This window comes from Hippoglossus stenolepis, chromosome 11, assembly GCF_022539355.2.
Source record: "Hippoglossus stenolepis isolate QCI-W04-F060 chromosome 11, HSTE1.2, whole genome shotgun sequence".
Lineage (NCBI taxonomy): Eukaryota > Metazoa > Chordata > Actinopteri > Pleuronectiformes > Pleuronectidae > Hippoglossus > Hippoglossus stenolepis.
Window position 1 is genome coordinate 3,904,825 of NC_061493.1, and position 16,023 is coordinate 3,920,847.

A 16,023-nucleotide genomic window follows, 5' to 3' on the forward strand; every position below is an offset into this window, starting at 1 on the left:
ACAACATGAATCATGGTCATACATGGTGCCTAGAAATGTCCTTAGGGCCCTTTTCCCTTTTTTCACAGTTTTAAATTGTAAAACAAATTGAGATATTCCGCAAAACATTAAAATGTTTCATCTTTTGAATTTCAGATCTTGTTTTTCATAGCTGTGACAAATTCTGACACAAAATAAAATAGTGCGAAAAGAGTGACACATTCTGGGCCTGGAGGTGTTTTTTGTGATTTTCTATCATTAAAACTGAATATGAACTTGATAATTTTACTTCTGATTAGAGCATTTTTTTTCAGTTTTTCCCTCAGTACATCAGCACCTCTCCCTCCTGTGTACATTTGCGCTGCACCATTTTGTCAGCAAATCAGTGTGGAGTGATGTGTCGCATGGCAAAGACGGTGGAGGGATTTGTCAACACGTCAAAGACAACCTGTGCTGTAATATATTTATCAACATGTTATTGCAATGTACATGTTACAAGGAGAACAGAAAGCTAGTATTGAAACAAGGAGAAGGATGCCAGTTAGGTAAACCACTGTGTATTTACTTAAGCAAGCTGAGCACAGAAGAACAGCTGAAAATGACAATGACAAGTTTTACTGACTTTCAGTGAGAAATTAGTGAAGTTAATGAAAAATCATATCAAGTTCTTGAGCTCTCAAGGGAACAGGCCTATCATCACTGCCCTGCAGAAATCATAGTAAATCCAGTCGCCGTGACAACGGACCCACTTGTGAAAAGAAAACTGAAAAAAAAAAAAAATTCCTTGACCTGAGACTAAACCAAACAATTTAACTTTTTTATAAATTCTATCAGTCACTGAAATTTAGTCTAATTGGAGAAAGAAGGATTTTGCAGAACAATTACAATAATCGTAAGTACTGGTGTGCACTGTGTGATAGTGACTCAAGAAGTTTCACAACACCAAATCATAACAAGTATCTGCAGAAAGTGTGACTGGCATTTACATGGAAAAGTTACATTACCACATAGCCTGAAGAACGTCTGCTGTTCTTTCTTGGTAGGAATACTGAGATATAAAAAGCAATACAGCCTCCGCCGAGAACCAAACACAAAAACCAGATGTGCTTCTTATCGTAACATTGAATTTTCCATATAAGGCATGAATTTGTTTTTGTTATAAACATTTTTTTGGTCTTTGCACTCTTATCTAAAAAGCAATGTGCACTTGTCCACACTCAGGGTTAGATGGAGCGTTATTTACAGCGTTTTATCTGCCGACCTTTTTGTCACCACATCAGAAGATTTCGTGATGATTTTCTGCTCAAAAAAGAACTGATCGTTTAGGATACTTTGCCATCCAGTTTGCTGATGTGTTCACCTTCTTTTGGTACAGACACACCACCAAGGACAGAACATCACTAACTGGCTTCTCACTCAAATCACTCACGAGTTCTCAAATGCCAGATAAAACGGAAAGCAGGGATTTAAAAAGAAATATTCAAAGACAGTAACAGGGTTCAGGATTATCAAATTTTTAACTGTTAAGCATAACATAACTCATTCAACACATATATATTATTCCATTTCCTCTTCCCCAAGATTGTTCTGTAGCCAAAGAAAATAGGCGTAGAAAAGGGGAAATCTTCTTCCACTGACCCCCTTTTGAGTTCCTCTTTGTATATGAAAATCAGCTTCATCTTTGAAAGGCAGAGGTCTAAGGTATATGTAATGACATCGGCTCTCTGAGGTTCCAATGGACATAACCTGCCAACGTTTGGGAGTCTCTTCAATCAGTCGCTCTGGTCACCAAAAGCAGGGCAGTCACGGCAAACGTAAACCTCCAGGCATCAGCTGATCTCCCACAAAAATGAATAATAAAAATGTGACCAGAAAACCAGCCAGGAGTGGCCACAGGAAAAGCCAAGTCTGCCTTTAGAGTCGGGTGTTAATCCAGAGGACTTGGGTCCAAAAAGCCAACATGGTGGGACCTCCACTTCTCAGTTTGGGTTTGCCCCTGAAGCAGCAACTCAGTCTTGTTGTATTACTCCTGGACTTGAATTTTGTCATCAGTGAGATAGCTAGCTGCACAGCTGGGCCAGCTCGGGTTCAGGAGAAGCATTGGGCAGCTTGGAGTTGAAGATCTGCAGAGCGTCCTTGATGCGAGCCACCTCACCGGCCGACATCTTCAGCCGGTGGCGCAACAGGCAAGAAAACAGGTCCAGTGGCTGCGGTGCTGGGGGAGAAAGTCGGTTAACCCGATCTCTCATCTCCAACAACATCAGGAAGGCGGCATCCTGTGTACCCTGCGTGTAGGGGTAGTCCAGCTGGAGAATCAGATCCTTGATGCCCTCAGGGTCAAAGTGCAGGCTGTATCCAAACACCTTCAGCGTGTTGATCTTCATGTACCCCAGGTTGGACGTCTGGTCATCCAAGTCCAGCGGTTCGTAGAAGAGCGTTTCATTCACTGTTGGATCATCTGTGACAATGCGGCTTCGCAGGTAGATGTGAACGGTTTCAAAGAAGGACTTCCATGTGTTGCCCAGAGACAGTGTCCAGTTGTAACACTGTGCCGTGACAACGGCGTCCAGTCGAGTTCTCTCCCAGTCAGGGAAGTCAGGCTGGTTCACTGGCATGAACCAGCTCTCTGAGTGACTCCCACCAAAAGGATTCACGTAAATCGCAGGCACGGGCTCCAGGGTTGAATTCTTAGTCGAGCATATCTGGAAAGAAATGCCCATCAGCATGTGAATGAGATTGGACTTATTTTTGTTGCTCTTGAGTGTCAACAACATCCTCTTCCTCCAGGCAGGATTGAACCAACTTCCCAGACGGACATCGTTGCTGATGTAGATGGCATGGACCTCTATTCTGCTGTCCAGTCGCTGAAGCAGGTACTTCACCTGAAGAGAGATAAATACAGATCCACAGGTAAGATTAGAATATAATATTTATCATCTCCTGCACATTTTAATATTACACTTTTATTCTTAATCTTCGGAGCCAAGCTAAGATTGCTTTTCATATTTAATGAAAGCTACAGAAGTATTTTATGACTTTTTGACTGTGTGAGAAGAACAGTGTAATAGCTGACTTATGTTAGATAGAAACAGTGTGAAAGTAATATGTAGAGATGCCCCAAACCGAGAGGCACCAACTTCAACTCTTTTGCATATTTCACCAGCTTCAAGATGTAAGGACAAAATGTGATTTTAGTTATGCGTACTTTAGACTTAGCTATCCAATAGGATGCGAACACCTATATTTAACATAGAGAGTGACAGCAATTCTAGTCATTCATGGATGTGCTGTTAGAATGGGTGACACACTGGGAAGCTGTGGGAGACATCTTCAGACTTGGGGGTGACAATTGCTGTTACTCTGTCAGCTTTGAATTGTTGGACCTTCTGGTCTCCTTGATGCATCAAGTCTACATTGAAATGAGTTCTCCTTTCACCAGCTTCCAGAAAACTTCCATAACAATATACACTTCTGCACTTTATAAAAAAGGAGAAGAGACCAACATAATGAAATGTATTAAATCCATATCTGTTTGCTTCAATCTTTTGTAAGAAGCTTCTTTCACACACGCTGCACACACAGTAAAATTGATTCAGAGCGAGATCTGTATTTGTCTCTAATACTTCACGGTTTTGCCTGACTGAACTTGTTCTGTTGTGTACATTGTATGCATCTGGCTTTGATTATTAACTTGTGCACTTACTTTTGCATACTTAGTATGTTTTGAGTGTGAGATGGCAAAAAATAATGAAAGCGATAAATACTGTAAATACGTTTGATTTATAGGCTCAATTTACAAAGCCATGTTTCTTGTTTGTATTTGTCAGAGATTGCAAAACGTTTGCAGCATTCTAGCCTCCATGTATAAATAAACAGTTTGCGGTGCTCTCATATTTGTTGTTGTTAAACTTTTTCCCATTATCTTTAGGGTAATCAGGTAATGTATGATGCGGTCCACAGAGGTTTGAGGACCAATGGAATACAAGTATTAGAAACTCTGGGAACCTCAGCATCAGGCATGTCCAGGTCCAAGTTCAGATAGTGGTCCAGGGATGCCGCAATGCTCGGGCGGCAGGAACCAAGATGGAGGAAGTTGCCATGGTGACAGGCTCCACAGCGGGTCGCATTATCAGTGGCACAGGAGGAGCAGGAGGTGGGTGATGTGCCCACGATGCAGGGAATGACTTCCTGGCAGGTGGGCTGCTCCACCGGGCAGCTACAGCGCTTCACCTCCTCAGAGAAGGAGCCCAGCACGCCGTGCTCATTGCAGTACAACAGAGACTGGGCCCTGTTCAGCCAAAACCCAGGGGACCTGCAGAGGAGACAGAGAAAAGAACAACACTGCAGCTTTGTATCAGGTCAAATATGAATAGTTGTAGGTAACAAGTAACATAACACCACTTAAACGACTCCTGACCACTGTGTGCAGTTGAGTGTGGACACAAGTGTTTCCCTGTCTCACCCTGATGTGATGTCAGGACTTATGCATATAACTTCAGGTAGGTCATCTGTTGCTAGTAGCAACCACAACTGGCAAGGTCGGCAGGTGTAGTTTAACCGAAAATGTGACAACCCGATGAGTCAGACCTGTCACTAAATCAAAATTGACAGGCATCTTTTATCTTAATTCATGCTGTAGATCTTACCAAGGCCAAACAATATATAAAGTATATGGAGAACTCGTACTGTTGTCAAGTACATATATTACATATCTTTTACAATATAACGGCTTATATAAAAACAATACGAGTCATCTCTGAGTGCGGTGCATCAACTTACAGTGATTGGAAAGTTAAAGAGACCTTATTATTTGTCTGGCATCAAGCAGCTGATTTAGTGTAAATCAGGTTAGACAGTTGAGGTTGAGAAATTAATCAGAATGAATTGATTTAATTTTCTTCAATCTTGGAGGCTGACTTTTATGGAATATTTAAAATGATAAACAAATCAACCTAAGAAATAAAGTGAATTATGAAATGGTATAGAAGTTGCAATTTTTTAGCTTGAAACAATTATTTAGATAAAGACGTGATATCCCTGCTAAAATGAACAGCCAGCCATTCAGTCAGAGCCTGAGGTTGGGGCTGTGGGTGGAGCTTATCACGGCCTGACAGGAGTTGATGGCAGCCATGTCAGGCAGCGTCTTGCATTCAAACATTTTCTGGATGGCCGGTCAGATGCCATGGGTTGAACATTTAGTTTCCTCTATGATTGACTGGCTGCAGGTTTAAGTGGTGCACGGTGCCTCAGGAGGCTCCACAAACTGACAAAGGGACCTTATTGGCTGAATTCTCAGTAACTATTGACAGTGCATGGTACCACCTCCTAGTTGTAAATGAACAGTTGATTGTTTTTCCATTGTGGCAGCAACCATGCGTCTCCATGTCAATTAACAATAAGCTTCCTTGAACTTCTTCATTGAAACCTCTAACTGCCTTTAAGTATTGGCGTGTGTGTGCTGCTGACGGCTGGACAACACTGAAAGGCAATTCACCTCTACATATTTTGTGTGTGTAGTGACTATTTTAACATGTCATGGAAAATTCACATCTTAACGTTTTTGAGAAAGTAAACAAATATGTGTTGTGTAGGTATCTCTGTATTTAAAACTGCAGGATCCAGATCTAACACTACTCAACTATTATTATTATAATTATTATTATTGACTGGTGCTGCTACCATTATTCATATAATTTCATTTAAAGTATGACTCTGTATTTTCATTTTAACAATCCGTTTGACAGATTTAAATAACATGAATGTTTCTGCCCTCTTCTTCTCGAGGTTAGTCCAGTTTTTTTTCTATCCAAAGTATTTGCTCATTGTGGAAACTGTTGGGTTCCTCCATAATTCTGTAAGATCTTTAACTTGCTATGTAGAGTGCCTTGAGATCATGCATGTTGTGATTTGTTGCTATACAAATAAAATTGAACTGTGTTTCACTTTTTCCACTTTACTTTTGTGCATTTTGTTTTTATCTATGCATTTTAAATTAGCCTGAGATTTGTCCCCACTCAAAAAGTGTTGCAGCTTAAGGTGACAGTGTTGGGTATTAGTTGTTTTTTTCAGTGAGGGGTGGCTACTCTTTATTATTATTATCTTTGGGGAGATGTCTCCTTTTTAAAGTATTCACATAGTTAAAAGGTTACATTAGAGGTTGGGTGTTCAAGGACTTGAACACAAAGCAAGCCCAAAACTGCTGCATTATTTTGTATGCATGTTATTTTCATGGGTGAAAATCTAATTTACAGCCTTCCTCGTATATAAATGGGATTATTTACCGATGGAAATTTGCCCCCCCCCCGTTTTTTTTTTTAGAGGAGTGGCAGTTTAGTTTCACTGCATTAGAGATGAAACCGCAGAAATACATAAATTACCATCCACTTTGGTACAGCAACAAGTTCAGAGTAAAAATTTGCTCCGCAGAGATTCTATCCCAGGGCTACGTTCAAGAATCCTCACACAACATTGCCCAAATCCTCCAACAATCCCCTTCCCCTCCCCAGGCCTTTGTAAATGGACCAAAATGGATGATGATAAAACAAAGTAGCGAGCTTTCAGCCGAGCAGCCCCTGATAACTGGCTGTAACTGGTGTGCAGGGGGTTAACCTTCTGACTGACAGGGGTGAGACATAGAGAGAGAGCAAAGTGACACAAAGGTAGCTGAGGGCGAGAAATAGAGACGGAATGCGCTTGAGTGCAAGAGAGGGGGGAAATGGAGTGATGGGAAGAGGAAGAGGACTGTCAGGGAAATTAAAGTCCTCTGTAAACAAGTGCCGAGCTGTCAGTCCAGGGAAGGACTTGATTACAGCGTGCCACAATAGTACGTCCCTCTCCCCACAACCAGTAACAAGAGCCTTCATCTCCCTTTTCTCTCTCTCTCTCTCTCTGTCACCATCATGTCATCCCATTTATAGTCTGTTTACCACGTTCTCGAGCGTTTCCCTCCCCATCGGTGAAGGTGAAAGCTGAACTTGGGGCTCAGTCTGTAAACTGTGATTGATATTTGCAGTGGACAGCACGGATGAAAAATGTCCTATCTCTTTGAAATAGGTCTGGTCAACCTGGGGGGGGTTTGTCTGAATGATCACAACAAAATAGACAGTGAAAATGATGTACATAAATATTTTCAACACTTCCTGTCCCTAATGTACCCTACCAAATTATATGTCCTCAGATTTACATCTATTTGTTTTATACTTGATATTGTTAGTGTCTCTCATCTGCTTCATTCTCTGCATTGATGTGTTTTACAATCGATACTCTTTGGTTACACATATATTTAGAAGTGAGCACACAAAATAGAATCCTCTTTCAATGTGATAACTAAATGACTCAAACAACATAATAATGGTCTATGATGTTTCAAAGAACAGCTGAAAGAAACTGACTGAAAACCTTCCTTGATCCATTAACATGCCCTTTGAGATGATCCCAAACTTCTGTTTGTCACCTTCATGATTTCAACGTGTCTGTGCACATCATAGAGACTCAGCTGCTCGTGTGTTGACCAGACATGGATCACACATTACATTGAGTTTCAAGTCTCCACACTGGCTGCCTGTCTGCTTCACGATTGATTTTAAAATCCTTTTATTGCTTTATAAAGCTCTTAATGGTCCGGGTCCTTCCTTTTTATCAGATGCTTTTACCCTGTGAACCTTCCAGAAGCCCCGGGTCTTCTGCAAGTGGCCTTTTAATTACATCCAAAGTCAGAACAAAAACCCACAGTGAGGCATCTTCTTATTGCTCTGGTCCACGACTCTGACACAATCTCCCTGAAGACCTGAGGGACATTTTCTAAAGCAAACCAAAGACCTACCTTTTTAGTCTGGCTGTAAATTAATTTAAAATGTTTTTTCTCATTTAATTACCTACTTTTATTTATGGTTATACTTATACTTCAAAACATTCTCAAACTTTTGTGTTCTATTATACAAATGTTGCACGATACAGCTGCGGCACCTACTTTATGTCCAGCATTTTCACAAAATAAGATATTTGTTGGTGTATAATCTATCGACAGCAGAGACAAGCTAAAGCCGAAACAGCTGAATTCACAATGCCAGTTTTGGGGCCTCATGTTTCCCACCATCGTGTATGTATAACTTTTGTTCAATTCGAAGCTGGGCTCGTTCCAGACAGTAGCTGTGGGCTTTTCCTAGCGTGCCCGACTTAAGGCAAACTGTAAGAGAGCCTGCAGCTGTGGTGAATCCACACAGAGCAGCAAGCTAAACTTCCAGTAATGAGTAATTACGCCTCCTTCATTGGTTTGTTTTCTGTCAGTGTGTCCCAGTGGGCTACCTCTCTCGGGGCAGGCTGATTCGAGGTTGCTTGGGGCAACGTTTGCTCAGGGTGAACAGCTTCCTGATGATCTTCTGGGCCTTTCCCAGGACCAGCGCTGTGCTGGACTCCAGCTGGGCGTAGCGCTTCTGCACCGACAAGTCAGTCGACCAGAGCTTGGCAATCATGGACACGTTCATGAACCGGTCGGTGGGCAGGCGCTTCAGGAAGGCTTTGAACTCATCTGCAGGGAGTTTAATGGGCATAGGGAGAGGGAAGGTGGAGAAAGAGGGGGGGGGGGAAAGAACAAAATTAGATGCTGTCAAGTAATTTAAATGTTAACTATGCCCTTTTGAGCATTGCAAACCTATTCACCACATGCTATTTTATCCCTGGTGGCATGCGTAGATAATGACTGAGGAACTGGGGGAGTTTCATGTGTAATTAGAATAGAGACAAAAAGCTGTTATGTTCAAATGAATTGCCATCGCAAAGAAAACACCTGTGCCTCAATCTGCCGTTATACTCACCTCACCATTAGAAGCTCATCATATTCACATTGGCATCATTTGCAGCTTTGCTACTTAGCAACTCTCGCCATCTGACAATTGGCAGCGTGGTGTCACGTATACAGATGCTCATTTTCATTTATATTGTATTTCTTTCTTTACAAGCCCAAATAAGTTACGGGGAAAACCATAATCACAAGTTAAAGAGACCAATGAAAGCATGATGTAAAATGCTTCTCTCCTTTTTCCTCTCCTCAGTGCACGCACGCACTCACACACTCACACCTTTCACACCCTCCTCTCGCTTTCTCATTAAACTCTGAATACTTGCACTTCAGCCTCACTTCCTCACATCATTATCATCTTGATTCCTACACTGCTGCTCAGTAATGATTGCTATTCATTATATTAGAGTTAATGGTTTTATAAATGGTTTCTCTGGAACATACTGTTGTCCTGTCTGTTTCCGCTTCAATATGCACTGATACCTCCCATCGCTGTCGCTATTTCATCGGTGGTATAAAAGTAGTTGTAATGGAATTATAACTAAATTTCAACACCAACAACTTAACAGGATTTCCCAATTATTTTCGACAATTTAAATTATTAATTGTAATTCTAAAATTAACGGTTATTTATTTGTGACAATAACAATAAATTAGATGATATACCTAATTTATCATTTCAGCAGTTCCCTTTCATGCCAACATTAATTTCATTTCTAAAAGCGAGTCAAACCCATTAAAGCCTAGTATGGACATAAAATGTTCAATACGTTTTGTCAGAGAGAAAAAAAACAAAGCAGAAATTTGAAGATCTATTAAAAACAAATAAGTCTTCTGGACTGTTAACTGTTAGACAATATTATCTCAGCATGTTTCATTCTTTGCCAGCTGAAGTCAAACTGCTGTTAAAACACAGGCTTGTAAGTAAGATTGATAACACTAAAAATAGTTACAAATAAAAATAAAAGGTGCACTCTAGCAAATTGTTATATTTCTATAAAGTAAGGAGAGTCGCATGAAACTTTAAGAAGAAATTAAGATTAAAAATCACATCAATCCTGAAGTCATATCTTATATTAAAAGGAAAAGTCGTATAGTCAGCCTCCGACTTGTCCGACAGTTCATTGAGCTTTAAAGATTTCTGTGTATGTCACTTGGGATTGAACCGCTACACAACCACAGAGGCGTAACTGTTTATTTGGAGAAGCGACCCTTCTTAGAATGATGTAAGAGCGCTCCTGACTTAAAATAATGGATGTTGGTTTTCTGTCCGTCCCATTCTGCTGACTGAACAGTGCCGGATGTTACATTTCCAATACTCATTTCCCCGAAAATGCAGCCTGTAGCATCTTGTCATTAGACGGTTCCTGCCTGGAAAATGTCCACATGTTCAGATTCCATTCAGGGTTTCTGTTACAAATGTGCACCACTTTGAGATAAAGCTGATAAGGGTATTTCAGGAAGCTCCTTAACTCCACAGCCAAATATATTATGTGCTTGTTTTCACGCACACCGCCCACTCCCAACTATAATATATACATACAATATTACCTTTATATCTTTATATGGCCCCAATTAGAATATATTTTACATTGTGAGGCACCTGGATTCTCTCTATATCCTGAGATCACGTGAGAATCCATCTCGCCGGGTATCAAGCTTTGCATTTGTGGTCGAACCACAGTGACCAATCAGTACAACTACTCTGCTACGAGCGAGTGTGATGACAGCCTGTGGTGAGGACAGTGACAGGCAATATGATTTGTTCAAGTTAGGCTGTTACAGACAGAGGTCTCATCCAATCACCTGCCACGATTTTTGACAGTGCCTGTCCTTTTCAAGGCAGTTTCCAAGGACAACTTCCCTGGTGGTTCTGTGTAACAAACCATCAGGTAATAAGATCCTCTCATGTCAGTAGCCTTAAGGACATACAGATATAAGTTGATAAGTCCTGACTGAGAGTAAGCACAGTATACAACAAATACACTGGGATTCAAGTGTCTCTCATTTCCCAGTTCACTTGAATGAGTGTTTCCTGCCCTGACAGCTATGTGAGGGTTATGTTGAACGCAGTGGGGAAGAGAGCCAGAGGAACTTTTCACCGTTAAAATTGAAGTGTGGCTGTAACAGAAACTTGGAACTGTTTAAGCATTGGCGTCAGTATGCTTGTTTTTTTACTTCAAAGAAGAGTTAAGGTACTGCACAATTAACCAATACATAACTGATTAAGTATTGATTTAAGTAATCATTTGGTTGATTAAGAAACACCTTGTGTCATATGTTAGCTAAGTGACAGCATAAATTACCTTCTGTAAGTCAAGCATCTTTTTGGTAATTTCACCCATATGCTAGAGAACAGGTGAAACGAAACATTCTGCTGCAGTCATTGCAGACGTCGTCCACCCTTAGTGCAAGTGGAGCAGCTCCCAAGTTTATCGAGGCTGAAGCATAGACGATATGAAAATGGACGACACGTCTCCACTTCCTCCTACCATCCAGAAATGAAGCCAAAATATTCAGAGTGCTGCATTTGGAGCCAAAGTCTGGGCCTTGATACTGATCCCCCCCCTCACCCCCCTCACAGTCAAGTCACTGTCAGCTATCAATCATTGGATTTCAAACCATTTTGATAGCATCAAATAAATAAAAATGTAATACCTGAACATACATCAGTGTGATTAAAAACTAAAATGGCAGGAATCATCTCTGAGAATAAAAAATATTTGATGGACTTTGGCTTTTGGTGTGGTCCATCTCTCTTCCACTAACATGGAGGTGGCAAAGTTAATGACCTATACTGCAGCCAGCCACTAGGGGGTGATTGTGATGCTAGAGGGCTTCACTTTTGGGGGGGACTACCATGTCATTCATTCTTATATAGTTTTAGTCCATGGGCTGAAGCCAAGGCTGTAGCAGTGTATTGAACTGAGCAAGAATGCTTTATATATGAATTAATTAAAGTTTTTGTAACTTGACCCTTGGTTAAAGGACGTTTGCGTAATGTCTGCTTTATCAAAAAACACATAGAACAACAGAGTTTAGCTTTTAAGTCATTACCCTTCCAGCATCTTGAGCACGCACCAGGCCTTCCTTTTGTTTCTGACTGAAACATGATGAACAACAATTAGAAAAGGACACTTAAGGATAATTTAAACATATGGTTCTTGTTTTGCCACTGTGCATACTTTCAGCACTAGCTTTAAAGACAAGTGTAAACTCCCTGGAATTAACAAAAGAGCCACAAGCTATAATTCAAGGAGACATGCCTGGCTTTACTCGCCTCATGCGATCATGAATAAAATCTCAATAAAAGCTGAGTTTTCCCTGATGGGTACTTTAGTCAGAACAGCTCCTACTTTGCTGTAGCAGACACGTGGAGATGTACTACTACCCCAGCCAAAATGAGGAGAGAAAGTAAAATAGTGTGGTTATCATTTCACCAGTGTGTACGTGTAACAGTGGAATCTCCAACAAAAAAAAACAAAGACAAGAAACTACTGGAATACATTACACTGAGAATAGTGTTGGCACAGAAGACACAGCTTGAACACTGCGTCGGGTTCGCCAGGAGCCCTCCGTTGTGAAGATCATTTCAGTTCCATTATGAACCAGTGGGCAAATATTATGCCAGTGTGAGGCCTCTGGGAAACTAAACCTATTATTTCCTTTCCTCCCAAAGCCAGCTAAGGAGACCTTTTAGGATTGTTGGTCTGCTGGTGAATGGTATTCCCATGTGCTGTTGTTGGCAGAGAGACAGCAGGGAGGCCTGCAGCCAAGCCGACCTGAGCTGAGCCCAACTGACAAGACTCGAGCCTATTACGGCGCTCAGTGATCCCAGATGACACAATGGTCCGCCTCTCTCCATCCTTCTCTTCGTGTATGTCTGCTGCTTTCTCTCAGTGTGATCTTTCTCTTCTGGCCTAGCGAGTCGGGGGTTGTCTCGTTCGCTCTCTCTCGGGTTTTGTGTGTCTCCGTGTGTTCCTGTCTGTCTTTTTCTGCATCTCTTGTTACTTCCACCCTCCCTCATCTCTTCCTCTCGTCTCCTCTCTTTACTGACACGGGGCTGAATTAGAAGGGCCACATTAACTTTGTTATCACTCTGTTTACTGAGTACATTCCTCAGCTGGTCTGTTTTTAGAGCTTGTTTCATCTCACTACTACTACTGTTGTTCACAAAGCATTAAAAGCTGCACAGAGCTGAATGTGCAAAGGACAAAAAAGACAGAGTACACGGGACACAAATGGAGACCAAAATGTCTCACGTTGATATGCATGAATTATTTATTTTTTAATTTCAGCTGTTTTTACAGACAAACTATGCTTTGAATGTAGTGCTGATACAACTAACCATCACCGAATCCAATCTCATCTGGGACAAGATAAAAGTGGGACTGGGGGAACCTATAAAATGTAACGCTGTTGTTGCTGAAAACTGGATGATAAACAAGGTGTTTTTAATGTCTCATTTTGGAAGAAATAACTGATTTACACCCTGTCCACACTAATGTCTGCAGTATTTAGCAAAACAAACATAATCTTTTTTGCATCGAAGCCTCTTGTCCACATGCAGATGGCATTTTAAGTCACTAAAACAAACGCTTTCCTAAGTGCAGATTTTCAAATATTATTTTCTGTGTCTCTGTACATTGTTGTTATACAAGTTGTAGCTTTTCAGGAAACTATGACGTTACTGTGTCTGTGACTTTTAGTGTCTGTAGTCGTTTTTGAGTTATGGTCTGGATAAAAACATTTTTAAAAACAAGCTGTTTTTTTTTTTTTTAAAACGAAGGGCAAAATATTTGATATTCAAAAAATACACAAATAGACAAGCCACAGACAACCAGTCACAACTGTTACACATACAAACACAGGAATGGGATAATGAATTTAGCGTGAAGACGGGTTCACTTTAAGAGTGTGAAACAGTTTACTTTTAAATATATTTTTTTCTTTATTGATTGATTTTCAGCATGGTTGTCAACATCTATTCACTCTTTTATTGTGAAATCTGTGTTATTCAGCTTTAATTCAATTTTTATTTTTATTTTTTATTAACTACTGAATAACTATTGTATTCTGTTTGCCATGAACCCATTAATCTATAGACAACTATCACTGAATGACTGAAGGAAACATAAAAAAACTGAAAACTCCCTGAAGATCTGGAGCCATAAAGAATATCTGTGTGTTCAGATTTGGCTGTGTGAAAACTCGGAGAAGCAGAACAAATGTTGATGTAATCAGGTACTGAGGGGTTTAAAAATATCTTAATTGCCTCCATGAGTTCCGTGCCAGAGCATGTACTGCTGCTCCAACTGCTGGCCGCATTAAATTCAACAGGACAAACTGCAATAACTCTCTTTCTGCTGTTTTTAGAACAGCTTTGTGCACCTGTCTCTTTCACCTCACACAGTATCTCTGCATAATATCTGTCCCTCTGCACCCCCCCAAGCCCCTCACTGTCTGTAAACCTCTGGTTTGGTTGGAAATGTTGAAGGAATCAAGTATTTATTATCAAGACCAGATGCATCAGTGACAGTGGGCAGATGAGCTACTAGTTAGCTGTTGTATCGCTATCCCCAGGTGTGGCATATTACATCCTTCTCTTTATGCATCTGGTGGTGATGTGCGGAGCTGCTCCTTTGGTAGAACATATGCAGAACCCTGTTTACCACCTGCAGAAATGGTCACAGACACATTTTGAACAGATTGTATTCCGGTGCGTGAGCTTGACAGAGTAATGCCAATGCCATATTAATACCAAGTGTAAGTGTAATCATCTTAAAATCATATCGATATACTACAAGAGAGTATTAGGGAAACTTTAAGGACAAAATGTTAATAATAATTTCCAAAATAAAGACATCATATCACAAGAATAAAGTCATAATATTGTGAGATAATAAAGTCTTAATTGTACAATGTTTAGAGAATAAAGTCAGAAGGTATTTACGCAGAAACGGTTGTATAGGTAGAAAGTTAACAATCCAAATTTGAATCATAAAAAATCTCCATAAAAAAGTTTACCATCCTGTGTTTGCTTATTCCAAAACTCTATTGAAGTCATATAGTGCTTAAATGAGGTGAAACATTTAATTCAAAAATATATTTAATGGTTTTGTATTTTAAGTCAAACGGAAACCGTACACATTTACACAGCGTTTTGATCCGGCTGACATGACATGATATCTTTGGAAACTTTTGTGATAAAGTTTTGAACACTGTTTTGGACAATTGAACAACTTAAATTTGGATGGTGGGGTCACCATTACTGTTCATTTCTATAAATACCACAGCTTCAGTTCAACAGACTCAAATATGGCTATTAACATCATCCCATAAAAGAGCCCTCTATTAATAGATTTAGCTCATTACGGTACAGGAAATGAACAGAAGACAAAGACTTCAAAATAAGACTGGGTCTATTCCCAGGTGTGTTGCATGGATATCCAATCTTAGGATGTTTGATGTATATTACACACTCATATAATACAGTGGCCCTTTCAAAGTTCTCAGACATTTTGGACAAAGCTGCAATTTGAGAAAGCTAAGAAGTGTTTATTTCCTGTTAAGCCCAGTTCACACGACACGACTTGTGTTGTGATCTTGCAGTCGTAGTGAGTTCATACTACACAACTGACTGGCGACGGGAATCACAAGAAGGAACCCAGACTGGTCTCCAAACTACATTTTTTTAGCAAAACACACGCGAGAAGAGACATGGTGAGTCCGAGTGATCCTGACGACACATCAAGCTGGATGAGAGGTGAAAGGGCTTCAGGGGACATCAGTGGTAGAGACTATAGAGCAGCTTGGACCCGACTTTTACTGTCAAAATGCATCCAGGGCCAAAAGACAAAACCTAATGAGCCCAAGCTGAACCAGACTATCCGAACCAGACCTGAGAATGATGCCGTTAATATAAGCTGAACTGAGGTTGTGTTTGGGGTTATTGCTTGATTTCCCTCAAATTTCATGTGCAGAGTAAAATAGTCAGGGGTCACCTCATCACGTCCTGCACCCCAGTTGGGTGGAGTTGGCGCAGACTGACTAGATTTCCAACCTGTAGTGTGAACTAGGCTTTACGCGAAGGGCCTCAGTTGAGTAGGCGCTCCTTTAATATGGCCCAGGTCCCATTCATGTACACTCTGTTAAAAGAATGTGCTCATATATGGACCAGACTACCTCTGATTGGAGTCGGAGTGATCGGTTCTCAATGAGTAATGGGTGAGTTCACCTAAGAGCCT

General features: G+C 40.6%; 1 protein-coding gene across 1 annotated transcript in view; it reads right to left on the bottom strand.

Annotated features, from left to right (window-relative positions):
* Positions 1-430: 430 nt before the first annotated feature.
* Positions 431-16,023, bottom strand: part of brinp2 (bone morphogenetic protein/retinoic acid inducible neural-specific 2) — a 222,190-nt gene continuing 206,597 nt past the window's right edge. Inside the window, exons 7-9 of the mRNA XM_035170797.2 lie at positions 8,284-8,506; positions 3,985-4,291; positions 431-2,861 (exon numbers count right to left, since the gene is read on the bottom strand). Of these exons, the coding sequence (XP_035026688.1) occupies positions 2,040-2,861; positions 3,985-4,291; positions 8,284-8,506 (1,352 nt within the window). The 3' untranslated portion in view covers positions 431-2,039. The remainder of the gene's footprint in view (positions 2,862-3,984; positions 4,292-8,283; positions 8,507-16,023) is intronic.